The sequence below is a fragment of the Lingula anatina genome, chromosome 2 (assembly GCF_051362555.1).
Source record: "Lingula anatina isolate TDL-2025a chromosome 2, LinAna3.0, whole genome shotgun sequence".
Taxonomy (NCBI): Eukaryota; Metazoa; Brachiopoda; class Lingulata; order Lingulida; family Lingulidae; genus Lingula; species Lingula anatina.
The window spans coordinates 47,580,460-47,596,612 of NC_141768.1; the positions used below are offsets into that span (position 1 = coordinate 47,580,460).

The 16,153-nt window shown below is 36.3% G+C and overlaps 1 protein-coding gene across 2 annotated transcripts in view; it reads left to right on the forward strand.

Moving 5' to 3' along the window:
* LOC106170487 (uncharacterized) overlaps positions 1–14,953 on the forward strand; it is a 52,929-nt gene extending 37,976 nt beyond the window's left edge. For both annotated transcript variants that reach the window (XM_087005902.1, XM_087005903.1), the window contains 16 exons: positions 130–300; positions 733–903; positions 1,319–1,477; positions 1,927–2,091; positions 2,313–2,483; positions 2,902–3,072; positions 4,576–4,743; positions 5,419–5,595; positions 9,500–9,682; positions 10,102–10,275; positions 10,407–10,568; positions 10,818–10,976; positions 11,612–11,767; positions 12,381–12,506; positions 12,847–12,949; positions 13,415–14,953. In XM_087005902.1, coding sequence (XP_086862028.1) covers positions 130–300; positions 733–903; positions 1,319–1,477; positions 1,927–2,091; positions 2,313–2,483; positions 2,902–3,072; positions 4,576–4,743; positions 5,419–5,595; positions 9,500–9,682; positions 10,102–10,275; positions 10,407–10,568; positions 10,818–10,976; positions 11,612–11,767; positions 12,381–12,506; positions 12,847–12,949; positions 13,415–13,733 — 2,735 coding nt within the window. In that variant the 3' untranslated portion in view covers positions 13,734–14,953. The remainder of the gene's footprint in view (positions 1–129; positions 301–732; positions 904–1,318; positions 1,478–1,926; positions 2,092–2,312; positions 2,484–2,901; positions 3,073–4,575; positions 4,744–5,418; positions 5,596–9,499; positions 9,683–10,101; positions 10,276–10,406; positions 10,569–10,817; positions 10,977–11,611; positions 11,768–12,380; positions 12,507–12,846; positions 12,950–13,414) is intronic.
* Positions 14,954–16,153: the final 1,200 nt, after the last annotated feature.

The following is a 16,153-nucleotide window of genomic DNA, read 5'->3' on the forward strand; positions in this document are numbered from 1 at the left end:
GTTTATATATTGGGTTTTATTTTATCTACTATTTATTATTTTTTTACTGTCTGAAAATATGGAATTCATTTGTTTGTTTGTTTTTATTTAATTAATCACACACTTGTTTCTTTGTTCCTTTCTATCAAGGTAACTGCTCTGAAGGTTTCTACATCAATGGTACAGACTGCATCCCATGTGATATTGGAAAATATCAGGACCAGAAATGGCAGCCGTCCTGTATACCCTGCCCAGACACACCAGAGGGCGTGAAGACCTCCACTGAACAAGGACAGACCACAAACCAAACTCAGTGCAAACGTAAGCTGAATATTTTCATTATGAAGGCTATGACTGTCACCTGTTATGACACTTATGGCTTCTTTTATGAATGTTAAGTTTATATTGGCAAGTATAGAAAAAATGGTACTTTTTTGATACTTTGACTAATACTTGAGAGACAGTTTAAGTCAAGACTTAAAATTATTCTGTGTCCAGAATCATCTCACACTATTCTCATTTAATTTATGTTTAAATTTTGTATTTCACACAATGGAAGCAAAGTATTAAAATTAAGAATTTAACATATTTTCTGAACAGGGATCTAGAAAAAAATGAGATGAGTTTTTTTTCCTTTAGCTTTCACAAAACCTTTTTTGCTGAGAAATCAGTGTAAATCTTGTTCCCACTTTCTTGTTCAATATCCAACACGTACTGTATATTTAAAGTGGAACAAAACCTTTTCATTTCCAGCATTCTGTCCAGATGGACAGCAGTATAATGCCAATTCCAGGCAATGTGAGGATTGTCCTCAGGGATTCTACAAGAACAACACAGAGGGTTTATTTGTCCAGTGTCGTATATGTTCAGCAGAGTTTGTTACTCCATTTGTTGGCGCCAACTCCTCCAGCATGTGTACACTGGGTAGGTGCCACTAAGCTGGAACCTTAGCAAAATGAACAGATTGCAGCAGTGAGATTGCAGGAGTTTGATAGAAAAATATTTTGCCACTAATTTGCAGCCATATTGCAGCAAATGTACTGCAAATTTGCAAGAAGGAATTGCAGTTTGCAGGAATATTGCAGCAAATTCACTGTGAATTTGCAGCAGACTTGATATTTTGCTAAGGGTAGCCAGATATTTTAAACAAGGACGAAATCCTTTTTCTGCAAAAGCAAACTTTTTTTACTCCAGAATTTCTCCAACTTGAGAAATTCACATAGAATTTATTCAAATTTTGATTCAGAGTGGGCCTTTACTGGTCAGAAATTTCTTTTTAATTCTTGATAAATTGCGTTACACTGACAATGATGGTTCACCAGTTTTTCTCTGTTCTCAGGTAACTGCACAGTTGGTCAGTTTTCAAATGCCTCAGGAGTATGTGTGCCCTGTCCTCTGCATACTTATCAAGACACAAAGTGGCAGACCAACTGCACTTCTTGCGGCCCTGGATTGAAGACGCTGACCACTGGAAGTGTTGAATTGAATGCCTGTAAAAGTATGTACATGTTTCAGTATGATAAGTTTAGAGAGAGAGAGGACTGGGGGCTGTAGAATAAGAAAAGAAAATGTTTTATTTATCCCCAACATAAAATGTACTTTGTTTACAGAGGATAAGTAAGTAAGTGACATTCCAGATATTTTGTTTTATTTTTGACCCCCATATGCAGCTGTGTGTCTTGGTGCTTGTATTTTAAGGATTGTTAAAAAGGTCATGACTTTCATCTCTGTAGAACTAATGGTTTAGTGTCATATTTAGTTTAATAACATTACTTGCTTTCTAAATTTGTATTTATAGTATCAGATTTGTTCCTATCTCTGGCTTTATTGTTATTTTTTAAAATCATTATTATTATTATTATTATTAGAAATAGAAATTTGTAACGTGTGTTGTGAACAGGAAGCCAGTAGGCACAGAATTTAAGGGGTTGCCTTTGTGTGTTTCAGGGGTTTGTCCACCAGGTCAGGAGTCAGTGTCAGGTGTATGTGCCCCCTGTCCTCAAGGCTTCTACAAGAACAATGATGATATCAATAGCACTTGTGTTCCCTGTGACAACACCACATTGACCACCTCCGGGAATGGGTCCATATCAAATGATAACTGTACATATAGTGAGTACATGTCAGCTACATCATATTGTGGCTGCTGAAACGCTACTTGGATCTCAAGTTTGTATATAGCCTATTATAGGGATTGTGTTTTCCTCAAAGAGAAATTTATGGCATTTAAAATTTTCAGTAGAATGCTATCAGAATATAATGATGATAGTTTAATGACAAATCACTAGTCACTTTATTTACTTTATGTAATTTTATTTTCCTATTATTTACAGCCATATGTCCAGCAGGTTATGTGTTGAATAATATGACCAATAAGTGTGTGGAGTGTGGGTATGGCTTCTACCAGCCTGTGTCACCACCTATCTTTGAGAAGTGCCTTCCATGTCCTGGCCAGAACCAGAGCACTTTGGTGAAAAATGCCACTCAACCTTCTGATTGTAGAGGTTAGTTTGTCTGCTAGATATTTTTACTCCTAACAAAAAATGCATGCATAACATTTTTATGTAAATCTTTTTGTGGAGTGTTTAGAAAAATGATCAAATGTTGCACTCTTAAGATTTTTAATTGCAAGTATTTGACTCTTAAGCTTAGTTATAATGAAATTAATTATTTTGAGCTGTGTATCACTGAAAAAGGTTATCCTGCAGAATGTGATGGAGTCTGTTAACCAGATAGTCACAAACTAGGCATTTCTTCATATTGATTTATTCAATGTTGAAAACAAGTTTTACCTTATTTATAGCAACCTCAAATCCTATTTTCTTATCTGCTGCCACAAGTGAAGCTGACATATTTTTCACTTGTTTTAAGGGTGCTTTGTTCCCATGAAAATATTTAAATATATTACTCTTTTTACTCCAGTCTTCTGCCCAGATGGGCTTGAGGATGTGGGAGGTTTCTGCAGTCCTTGTAGGAGAGGCTCTTACAAGAACAACACTGGGGAGATGGCCATGTTTCAGCCTTGTGAAGCCTGCCCAGTGGGCATGACTACTGTTAACCAGGGCAGTACATCTTTAAGGGACTGTAACATAGGTATGGAGTTAACTAACCTGCTAAAAGACTTGACTGGTTTTATAGGTCTCCTGTCATTGTTACTCTCTACACCCTAGGCCTAATGAATGGATTAGGCATTTACTAATGCTACACACAGATCTTTTAGCACTAACACCCACATCAGTGTGGCTAATATGGGTATTAGTGCTAAAAGATCTGCAGGTAGTGTTAGTAAACGCCTAATCTGTTTATAAGGCCTGATGCAGTTCTTTGGTGAAGTATTTATCCTTGGGGCATCAAAGAGGGAAGATAACACAGGGAATCAAATGTTATCTTCTTCTAAGACTTTATTTCTGGGGGAAACCATAACATAGGGATGGTATATGCATAGTATGGTACAGGTGCTTGAATATGTTTATAGGTATGATACTAACCAAACTTGTAATATTGCATGGAAGTCTGTACACCAGTGCTGCTTAATAAAGGAAATACAAAGCAGTCCAAACCCATCTCTGTACATAAAGTGATCAGGACTTGTCCCTGCTATAATAAAAAAACATATTAAAGGAAATACAAAGCAGTCCAGACCCATCTCTGTACATTATGCCCCTATTTCACACAGACCACAAATCTCACGAATGGCCAGGAATTGACAAATATCACGATTCGTGGTTGAATCGTAATCAGCTCGTGAAGTTCTTAACAGATTCGTATATATTCGTAGTCAGTTCTTGCACTTCGTGACCAACAGGAATTGGTGGCAAAAACTTTGATGCCCCTATTTCACACAGACCACGAATCCCACGAATCGCCAGGAATTGAAAATTTCAGGATTCGTGGTTGAATCGTAATCAGTTCGTGAAGTTCTTAACAGATTCGTATATAATCGTAGTCAGTTCTTGCAACTCTTGATGAATCGGGAATTCGTGGCAAAATATTTAATCTGTTCAAAGTTTTGGCCACGAACTCCCGATTCCAAAAAATCGTAGTGAATTTCTTAACAATATTCGTGTGATTCCAGCCGAATCCCACGAATATTCATAACCTTATCGTACCTGTATCGTAACTGAACTGTGAGCGTGTCGAATTAGACCAGAAAATTGGCAAAATCTCACGAATCCTCACGAATCCTGAAATTTCTTAATTCCTGGCGATTCGTGGGATTCGTGGTCTGTGTGAAAAAGGGGCCTTAAGTGATCAGAACTTGGCCCTGCTATAACATAAAAACTTAATAAAGGAAATACAAAGCAGTCCAAACCCATCTCTGTACATTAAGTGATCAGAACTTGGCCCTGCTATAACATAAAAACTTAATAAAGGAAATACAAAGCAGTCCAGACCCATCTCTGTACAAAATACAGTGATCAGAACTTGGCCCTGCTGTAACATACAGTAAAGACTTGAGTCAGGTTCCCTGTCAAGAATTTAATTACCAACATTACATGGGCACATGCACACATCTTACCCTATCAAGAATTAACCAGCAAACATGAAGTGGAGTACTTCCACCATATATGTGATATATGCTGCTTGCCTTTTCAGCCAACTGTTCAGCAGGGTATGAGCACACAGCAGACAGACAGAACTGTGTCCAGTGTCCATACGGTCAGTACCAGGCTGAAGTGGAGCTGGTCAATGCCACCTGCAAGACCTGCCCTCAGGGACAGAGCACCAGGAACAATGGTTCTTTCAGCAATGCCGACTGTGAGGGTAAGTAGAGTGAAAATTGTGTTAGTTGAGATGGCTGAATTGTGATGATTTAGATGTGAGGGTAAGTAGAGTGAAGATTGTGTTAGTTGAGATGGGTGAATTGTGATGATTTAGATGTGAGGGTAAGTAGAGTGAAGATTGTGTTAGTTGAGATGGCTGAATTGTAATGATTCAGATGTGAAGGTAAGTAGAATGAAGATTGTGTTAGTTGAGATGGCTGAATTGTGAAGATTCAGATGTGAGGGTAAGTAGAGTGAAGATTGTGTTAAGAATAAAGATATATATACTTCAGCTCTGAGTTGTGGTTGCTCAGTAGAGGTAAAACTTGCATATTACTTAAACAGTAGAAGGTTTTTATCTGGAGATTCATGAAGAATAAAATGTTAACTAAATTTCAAATGTGATTGTACTGGGGTCTATTGTTTTTTTTTGTTTTTTTTAAATAATTTTATCATATCACAAACTTTTATAAGCACAGAGTACTTACATATTATTGGGCAAGTTTTGACTGTCATATCAGTCTTTAGGCCATGTAACTGATATAATGGGGTAACAAAATACAAATTTGTCATCAGACTTGAAAATTTCTCCAAAAAGCTGCAATTATTAATTACAATTCAAACAGTTTGTGTTAAGCACAGCACAGCTTGTATATTCCCTGTTATTGGCTTCCAGTGGTCTGTGTGTCAGGTCAGTTTGTCAACCCCCCGGGACAGTGTAAGGCCTGTCCACTGGGGACATACAAGACCAATGGTGCCCACCTTGACCTGTTTGCCACAGACTGCACCCCATGTCCAGATGGTAACCTTACCCTCACTGTGGGGAGTGGGACAGTGGCTGACTGCTCTATAGGTAAGAAATTGATAAAGGGTTTTCTGTGATCATGATCATAATTAAGTTACACATACCATTTATAGGGTCATCAGAAGTACCTAAAGTTTAATTTTTTATGTACAGACACAGATGTGTCTGTACATATTGCCATCACCTGCGTCTGTCGTCGCCGTCGCCGTCGACGTGCACTTTCCTTGTAAACACGATAAGTGGAGGGCAGTTTTACTTTTTGGCTTTATATTTACAGAGCTGATGAATATTCATAAAATGCAGGTCAAGTTCGAAAATCAGCATGATTGGGCCATTATTGTAGAAGTTATGCTGTTTTTTCACTTTTCAGCATATATGCAACCCTGTAAACACATTTTAAGGAAAACCGTTAGGCTTGTTGTCATGAAACTCACAGGAGTAATCAATCTTACTAAAATGCAGGTCAAGTTCGAAAATCGGCATGATCGGGCCACTGTCTTAGTAGTTATGCTGTTTTTTCATTTTTCAGCATATATACAACACTGTAAACACAATATAAGAAAAACAGATAGGCCAATTGTCATTAAACTCACAGTTCGAAAATCAGCATAATCGGGGCATTATTTTAGAAGTTATGCTGTTTTTTTCTCAGATTCAACTCTTAGGCATGTTAACAGTCTCATTATTTAACTAATAAGACATGTAAAAGTTTTTGGTTGACATTTCCTGCATCTTTACAACATTGTTAGTTGATTATGTAAAAATGATGGTAAACTTGTTATCGTGTATTGTGTAATAAAGTTTCAAAAATGGAAATAAACTCATATCATTGCAGTTTGTCAGATTCAATCATTCACAATGTTCAGAATCTCAGAATGGAGGAAATTGGACATTTAACACTATTCTATTGATATTTTTCCCATGTCATTAATTTTCTTAGTTGATCATATAAAAATTGCAGTAAACTGTTTATTTTGTTTTATGTTAAAAAAAAGTGTTAAAAATGGAAATAAACCCATGTCAGAACAGTGCTGTCTTGTTTCACATTTCCTCAAATTCAATTCTTAGGCATGTTAACAGTCTCATTATTTAACTAACAAGACATGTAAAAGTGTTTGGTTGACATTTCCTGCATCTTTACAACATTATTAGTTGATTATGTAAAAATGATGGTAAACTTGTTATCGTGTATTGTGTAATAAAGTTTCAAAAATGGAAATAAACTCATATCATTGCAGTTTGTCAGATTCAATCATTCACTATGTTCAGACTCTCAGAATGGAGGAAATTGGACATTTAACACTGTTCTATTGATATTTTTCCCATGTCATCAATTTTCATAGTTGATCATATAAAAACGGCAGTAAACTGTTAATTTTGTTTTATGTTAAAAATTGTTAAAAATGGAAAAAAAAAACATTTCAGAACATTGCTGTCTTGTTTACATTATGGCATTTTCAAGTTGTGACTTTGAAGTTCCATGGGCCTGAAGACCTTTGCTAATCACATGTTCTGAATATCCATAATACTAATATTTTATTATTAAAATTGATGGCCATTATGCTGTTAAACATTATGTAATATTGCATCAAAATTTGAAAAAAAAAAAAAACTATTTTGGGCACTGCTCCCATGATGACCATTTAAGAAAAACCATGTCAGTTACTGTTCTCAAACTTACAGGAAAGAAACATGGGACTAAAATACAGCTTCAGTAGGCAGTGCAGTCTGTTTGGTAATTCTCACTGCCAGTTAAACAGTTTTTGTGAATATTTAATTTTTCACATATTGGCATTTTCAAGGTGTGACTTTGAAGTTCCACGGGCTTAAAGACCCATGCTAGTCACATTTTCTGAAAATCCATGATACGTATATTTTATTATTAAAAATTGACGGTCATTATGCTGTTAACCATTATGTAATATGGCATCAGAATAGAAGAAAACACAATTTTGGGTGCTGCTGCCATGATGACCATTATGGGAAAACCATGTTACTTATGATTGCCAAACTTTCAAAAAAGAAATACAGGACTAAAATGCAGCCTGAGTTGGAAAAGCAGTCCAATAAAGGGAACCGGAGAAGATCAGCATTGGTCAGAATTGTGCCGGAAGTGACGTGCAGTGGTGTTAGAAACGAAGCTGAGTGGTCATTTTAACATAGAGGTGAACGGCAGTGAAGACGGGTTGTCGGAGGAAAAAAAAGTTTTCTAAACAACATGGTAAGATAACACTTTTTCTTTACGCATTTTGGGCAGAGAAAACTTGTAGAAATAATAAATGCATGATATGAAAACGTGACACGGAACTTGAAGGTGCAAAATCGTGCTTAATTGGCGGTCAACTTGTTTTAAAATGAATGCTGCATCGACCGCCATTGCGACAAAGAGTGTAAATGGAAAATAATTCCCGGGAGGCTGTAAATCGTTGCCATGTGGAAATTTGGCATTAATATAATCCGATATGTCCATATCTAAGTATTTTTGGGGTGTTTTATGGTATGGGCTGCAATTACAACGATGTTTTAGAGGTCTTGAAGGACCTTGTGAAAACAAGGAAGTAGTTCGTAACTAACAAGTGAAATGTACCGATCTCCGACTGCTGTGCACAGCAGTATCTTTTTTTCAATATATTGACGAATTTTTGTCACAGGACAAAAAGACAAAAAGAGAATTCAGGTGAGCTGACAGGTAATTAAGACTAGCTCAAAGTACTAATAATTGACATTATTATGCAATACTCAGTTGGTAAAACGATTCTCACAGGTAGATAAGATGTGACATGACCAATTTCTATAGGCTAATGATTGCCAGCCTGAGGAAATTGATTGCCAGTCTCTTTTGTCAGTGATTTTTAACTCAGATAAGAGGCTGTCAGAATGTCACCTTTGTCTTGGCATTTGTCACTGATTAGCGCCTTCCCCAGTGTAAAAGGTATATCAGTGTGATCATGTGTGTGGAATTTCATGCCAGATGGACATATAAAGATCTAAAAATTCGTCAATATATTGAAAAAAAGATATAGCTGTGCACAGCAGTTGGAGATCGGTACATTTCACTTGTTAGTTACGAACTACTTCCTTGTTTTCACAAGGTCCTTCAAGACCTCTAAAACATCGTTGTAATTGCAGCCCATACCATAAAACACCCAAAAATACTTAGATATGGACATATCGGATTATATTAATGCCAAATTTCCACATGACAACGATTTATAGACTCCCGGGAATTATTTCCCCTTTACGCTTTTTGTCGCGCTGGCGGTCGACGCAGCATTTATTTCTAAACAAGTTGACCGCAAATTAAGCACGATTTTGCACCTTCAAGTTCCGTGTCACGTTTTCATATCATGCATTTATTATTTCTACAAGTTTTCTCTGCGCAAAATGCGTAAAAAAAGAGAGTTATCTTACCATGTTGTTTAGAAAACTTCTTTTTCCTCCGACAACCCGTCTTCACTGCCGTTCACCTCTATGTTAAAATGACCACTCAGCTTCGTTTCTAACACCACTGCACGTCACTTCCGGCACAATTCTGACCAATGCTGATCTTCTCCGGTTCCCTTTATTGGCTTCTTTTTCTGGAAGTTATACATTTTCAAAGTGTGAACTTGTTACTCATTTTACTTACATTGGTATTACATGTACCTGTTGAGCATAATTAAAATTTGATGTTGAATTTGCAGTTTAACATAATGTACTTTTGCATCAGAATTGACAGTAGCCTATTTTGTGCATAGTTATTTCCTGATTTTTGTCTGTACATTTGACAGCTTTGCTGCCTTGTTTCTATTTTTGATGGCAGGGAAATGGTACCTGTAGTTATTAGGTGCTATTATTCAACAAAACAGAATCATAATTGTATATCAATTTAAAGAACAGTCTTTTATTGAAACTTGTTATTTATCATGTATTTATTGAGCTCTATTGTACAGTATTATATATTGTGTTTCAGCAAATTGCAGTGCAGGCTACAAACTCAGCCCCAGTAGAACACATTGTGAGCCATGTGGCTATAAGAAGTATCGCTCAGTGTCATATCCTATCACAGATCCCATAGCCAATCAAACCTGCCAGGACTGTCCATCTGACAAAGATACCCGTACTGACACCTCCACAGACTCCTCTCAGTGTGAAGGTAGGGGAAAGAATTAATCTTGTTAATTTTGAATAAAGCTTATTTGATTCTTGTCTTAAAAATATGACATTGAAGGTTTTTTAAACTATTTGCATAGAGTGAATTCACAATTAAATATCTCTAGGCTCTTGATTTCATAGATTACTCCCACTTGATTAATTAACTAGATCTGTTGAATCCCAGTGCAAAGGATAAATTAACTAGATCTGTTGAATCCCAGTGCAAAGGATAATATTTGCAAATGTTCCTCATTTCATAGTCAGTAGACTAAGTTTGCTATACCCTTCTGCCCCAATTAACACTGACAATTATTTAGCTTTATGCCAAAAAGTACACTTTATTAATGCCTGAAAGATCTCGAAAATCTGAAAGTAAAACACTACATAATTACTTATCACACGGTGATGTTTTATTTCCAGCCTTTTGCCCAGATGGTCAGGAAGGCAATGGCACCTCGTGTACAGCCTGCCCGAGAGGGTACTACAAAGAGAACTCAAAGACTCACCTCTCTAAATTCCTGCCCTGTGTGCTCTGCCCTATTGACAAGATCACTGCTGGTAATGGCACCACCAGGGAAACAGACTGTAATATTGGTAAGGAAATCCATAGCCAGCAATCTTAGAAGAACTTGAGTAGAACTTTTTACCCCCTAATGGTTGACTCAAGAGAGAATTGAAATAGCACCTTTGTCAAAGTGGTAATGCACCATATATTTATATTCCAGGTAATTGTACTGCTGGCTATTACATCCATAGCTCCAACAACAGCTGTGTACCATGTCCACTGAATTCCTACCAACCAGACAAATGGCAGACCAGCTGTATTCTCTGTCCTGATAACAAAACTACAGCAACCATGGCAACCACAGCACTGACAGAGTGCAAATGTGAGTTGTACTTCTTATACACCTTTTAATGGTTGTGAATGTTATGTTTTTCTATAAAAAAGATGTTGGCTTATGTAAGGGAAAGGGGGTCTGCCCATCCAAATTTAAGGGCCCTTTCACAATGATAATGTGTTAATATATTAAATTGATTGCATACAGCAAGAGTCCCCATGGAGTGAATATGCAGTAGCTAGGTCAATAAATTCATTGTGAACGCACCCTCAATTTTCACTGACACTGATATTTCAGATCGCTGTCCCCTGGGTCAGGAAGACCAGTCAGGCACCTGCCGACCCTGTGCCATAGGATCCTACAAAGACACGGATGGCCCTGAGTCCTGCACTCTATGTAGTAATGGACGGCTCACCAGGAACCAAGGCTCCACCAATGAATCTCAATGTGACCAAGGTCAGTGATTGTCACTCATGATTTTTAGATGTGTTTGCAGTCTTTTTATATTTACAGTGAGTTATAGAACAGGCAACAGACAACTCTCCTCTATCTTCCTCCTTGATATTTTATTTTAATTTTCATCATTAATTAATTTATTTTGGGGGAAAGGGGTGTAAGTGGATGGTATTTTCATTAATCTAGTTAATAAAAGTATTATAGAAAGATGACTAGGGTATATACATGTCAATCAATGTAGACAGCTGGATCTAATATGTCTATGCCTCTAGCTTACCTCTCTGAATGCAACCATCTACTTTGCTGTAATTGATGTCTTATAAAAATACAGTTTGTAAAGCAGGTGCTGCTGCTGAACTGTCACAGATTTTTTTTAACGTTTGCTTTCTATGACTCAGTTGAGGATATTCTGGATGCATTTTATTTTCATTTAATTAGTTAATAAATTGATTGCTTAAATTTATTTATTTATTTATTGATATAGGTTGATTGTGATTATTAACCAAGTAACTTGTATTTAAAAACTTGAAAATCTGATGTTTTAACTAATGTTTGAGCTTGTAAGGATCATGACCAACTTTATGTCCTCAGTTTTATATTGACACTTTCAAAACATGTGCTTTATATTTATTTAGTAAACTGTCCACCAGGGACAAAGAATGAGGCCAACACATGTGCTGTGTGTTCAGTGGGGACTTATCAGGACCAGAGTGGACAGTATGCCTGCAAGTCCTGTCCTGTATACACCAACACTGTCAACAGCAGCTCAACCTCACTGCAGGACTGCCTCAGTAAGTACCGCTCACTCTCAACCTCACTGCAGGACTGCCTCAGTAAGTACTGCTCACTCTCAACCTCACTGCAGGACTGCCTCAGTAAGTACTGCTCACTCTCAACCTCACTGCAGGACTGCCTCAGTAAGTACTGCTCACTCTCAACCTCACTGCAGGACTGCCTCAGTAAGTACCGCTCACTCTCAACCTCACTGCAGGACTGTCTCAGTAAGTACCGCTCATTCTCAACCTCACTGCAGGACTGCCTCAGTAAGTAATGCTCACTCTCAACCTCACTGCAGGACTGTCTCAGTAAGTAATGCTCACTCTCAACCTCACTGCAGGACTGCCTCAGTAAGTACTGCTCATTCTCAACCTCACTACAGGACTGCCTCAGTAAGTAATGCTCACTCTCAACTTCACTGAAGTACCGCGTCTTCACAGAATTTAAGTCTAGTGTGTGTGTGTGTGTGCCCTTATGTGAGTGTGTGCATTTGAGCAATTTTCTGTGAACATAAAAAAAATCAGATATTATATTTTTGGTATAATGTATGGAAAATAATGAAATTAAAATGAGTGTACACACACACGCTGTCCCTGTATTTAACACTGTTTTACTGTATTATTCCAGGCCTGTGTAATGACAGCCTACCCACCAAGTACTGTGAGCAGGGCAGTTGTCAGCTGAAGACCACTGGCCAGCCTGAGTGTATATGTAACCCCAACTATGAGGGGGAGTTCTGTCACATCCATTCAGGTAAGAAACTACGGAGATACCGTGACAGTGCACACCTGTATATTTCACTGGGTATGGTATTTGAATTGTAAACTGGTGTACTTGATAGTTATTTTCACCAAACTTATACTCTAATGAGAATAGAGATTAAATGATGATTTTTTGTGCTAAAAATCCATATCTAAACGCATTTTTTCAAAATGTGTTTTCAGTAACGTTTTCAAACAAATTTAACATGTTGATATTATCTACATGGACATAAAACGCTAACAAATATAATTATGATATCAAAATTGCTGACAATTTATTACTAGAGTAGCTTGAAATCTGGTTAAAAGTGTCCACTACGTTGTGTTTGCAGATCTGAGGTCAGAGCTGTCCTTTGAAGCAGTTGTTGGTCTAAGTGTTGGCTTTGCTGCACTACTTACAGTACTGGGGATATTCGGCATCTGTTACTTCTGCTTGTAAGTAAAAGTTTTTAAGTAGCAGGGAGCAATGGTTGGCTAAAACAGCTCTTTAATAGAATTTCCAAAAATTATAGACGCTAGATACGTTAATCTATTCATGGCCTTATATTTATGCAGCTGTTTACTTTTAAAAAAGGGCTGACATCAAGAAATTGTATCAGTTTTCAGATTAAACTGAGTCACATTTAATTTGAATGTATATTTCATAAGAAAAAGATCAATTGATAATATCCAATACAATATTTGTTCTTAATGAAAATATATTATATATAGGATAATAAAAATTTCCCACTTAGATATATAAGACTGCATTACATATGCATAAATGAAGTTCATTTCTAATGACATAATAAACAATCAACTCGATTGGTTGTACAAATAGCACTCACTATTCATAGTAAAATGACTTTTCTTCAATGTATCAAAAATTAATTTTAAAAACTCTTTCTTTCTTTTCTCCAGCAAAGTTAGAAAAACTGGAAAACCTTCAAAGGCCCTATCAACAGCCTCAAGAAATGGTTATTTTTACAATGGCTATGGCCCAGAGGATTGGAACTACTACAATGGCTATTACGATGGCTATGGCACGCCAGTAGGAGAAAATGGTTATGATAACAGACTAGGACAAACATCGGAGGCTATGGCGTCCTACCCATACCACCGCTCAGCTTACCAATACTACGAGGACACTGACGGCCAACCGGTGGATCTTACTGCATTTGAAGAGACATTGCACAGTGACTTTACTACTCCAAAATCCTACTTTTCTAGATATAACTAGTCACATTCTCTTGGCTAAGATGACCATGGCAAATGAGATTTGTTCGATATGTATTTCTATTTTTTTTTTTGTTGTTTTTTTATTAATCCAAACAAAGTTTATTTTTATCTGGAGGGTGATATTATAGAACAGGAGTAAATTTTGGCTGAATGCTGCCTCATTATCACCTTATCTAAACTAACAAGAAGAGAGAAATCCATAGCTGTTATCAGACTCATAATGATGACTTATTATTGAGTTATAGACATGATGGATTATATCTAACATATCCCTGATGGGAGGTTATATGGTTTTTCACTGGTGAATTTCATATCCAGCATAAACTTGTATTCCATATATATATAAGACGGCATGGGAAATAACCTGAAATACAATGCTGCAATCAGATTTACGGAACAGATTTGTATCAGCAAAAGTTACTTATATATTTTTATGACAGTTTGTGTTGCACTGTTTGCAGTTTTAAACAATATCATGTTTTATTACTTTTTGTCACATTAATTACATAGCATTTTTCCAAGGTTTCCAGAGAAAAATTTGTATTTTTGTATGCAGTATGTAAAGTTCCATTTTACTGATATGTGATTTCAACAAACAAAACTGCAATATGTAATATAGCTATCCATGAACATTGATATCCAGATGCTATGCAGGATTAGCTAACTGTAATACATATAGTCAATCTGTAAGAAGTGAATTTCTAAGTTATTCAAGGTATCTCTATTAAGACATTTTATGTCTCTCTTTATACAGTGTCACATCAAGTAAATACCTTTTTTATGAACAAATCAAAATTTACAACAATTTACTGCAAATGATTGTTTCAATATTTTTTTATGTCCTCATACATGCACATTAGAAATAGAAGTATTTTAGTAAGAAAAGATAGAAAACACTTCTGGGGTAGACTTCACATGTTAAAGTATTTTTATCAACAAATGTATAATGCATGTAAGTAATTCTGGTAGTTAACTTTTGTATGGGTATTTAACAGTATTATTTACTTACAATGGACATTCCTAAATAACATTCCAAATAAGATACTAATATATTTTAGTTGTTACACGTATGACTCATTATAGATATGAGAAAAGGATTCAAATGAAATTAATTTTACATTTAAAGGACATTGTTTCAGGAATTGAGATTTGAATTCTGAAACCTCGAGTGAGAATGTTTTAAAAGCTTTAAAAATAAAAATACCATGTCACAGAACTCTATTTGATACTGCATTGCCTCATTTTGATTCTAAAATTATGAAAATTATTTTATAAGAAATTTAATTACCAAGAAAGGTCTGGCCATGAAACATATAACACCAGACTGCAAAACTGGTGAATATATTCAGTATAGTTATTGGCTAAAAATTTATTAATGCTATTAAAAATATTCATTATTACTTGCCATGACATTTAAATAGAAATGAGGTGGGGAGGGGATAATTGTTACTCTGGCCCAGCTATAGTGCTTATATAATGTAACCCCAGACAACATATAACATGCATGTGCACCCATCATACCTCTTAGAGACCATTCAGAATAGGGAACTGACTAGTCCGAGGGTCAAATATGGCCGACTCATATGAGAAAACCACCATGATAGTTTTTTTATGATTCTTTAAAACAGGTTAACTTCTTGTCTCCAATGATCCACTTGAAAGCTTGTCGTGTAATCTCCGCGGGTAATCAAACAGGGAATTACGTAACAAGCTTTCAGGTGGGTCGGTCATATTTGAATGGTGGCTAGATTGTCACAAATCAAGTTGGTTTTGAACAGAGCCTAGGTCGATCATTGACAGGAAAAAATAATATGGATTATGAAAACCTTGTACTAGACACTGTTCCAAACAATACTAAAACTAGTGCAACTGTATTACATAATGTAGCTGCAGGAGAAATATACGAACACAAGGCTAATACATGTACGTGTAGTTAGGATATGCGTCATACCTTTTGTCAGCACTTATGCCTCGGGTTAAACAAGCATTCCTTATATGAGAAATAAAACAACGCTCCCGCCCCCATACTAATGGAAAGCAAAAAATCCCGTTTGTGAAATTTTGAAAAAAAAAAACTTTTAAAAAACCTTTAAAAGGTTAGTAAGCAGGGCAAAACTCGATTAAGAAATGGAAAGATGTTCAAAATCAATGCTAATGTGGAGATGGCACTGACTTTTGTTTAGATGTTGCGCGAGGTGAAATTATAAAACATTTATTTTATATTCTTTCATACTCTTTATTTGCTGCTTTTCAGTTCTCTCTCTCTCTCTCTCTCTCTCTCTCTCTCTCTCTCTCCACATTATACCGTGCTACGTAGCCCTTGTTTACTTACATGCCTCCATTTAAGTATCGGACATTATGAGGACATAATAACATTTTAATTGTCTACCCAGGTAAATGTATACTGTTCAAGATATATTC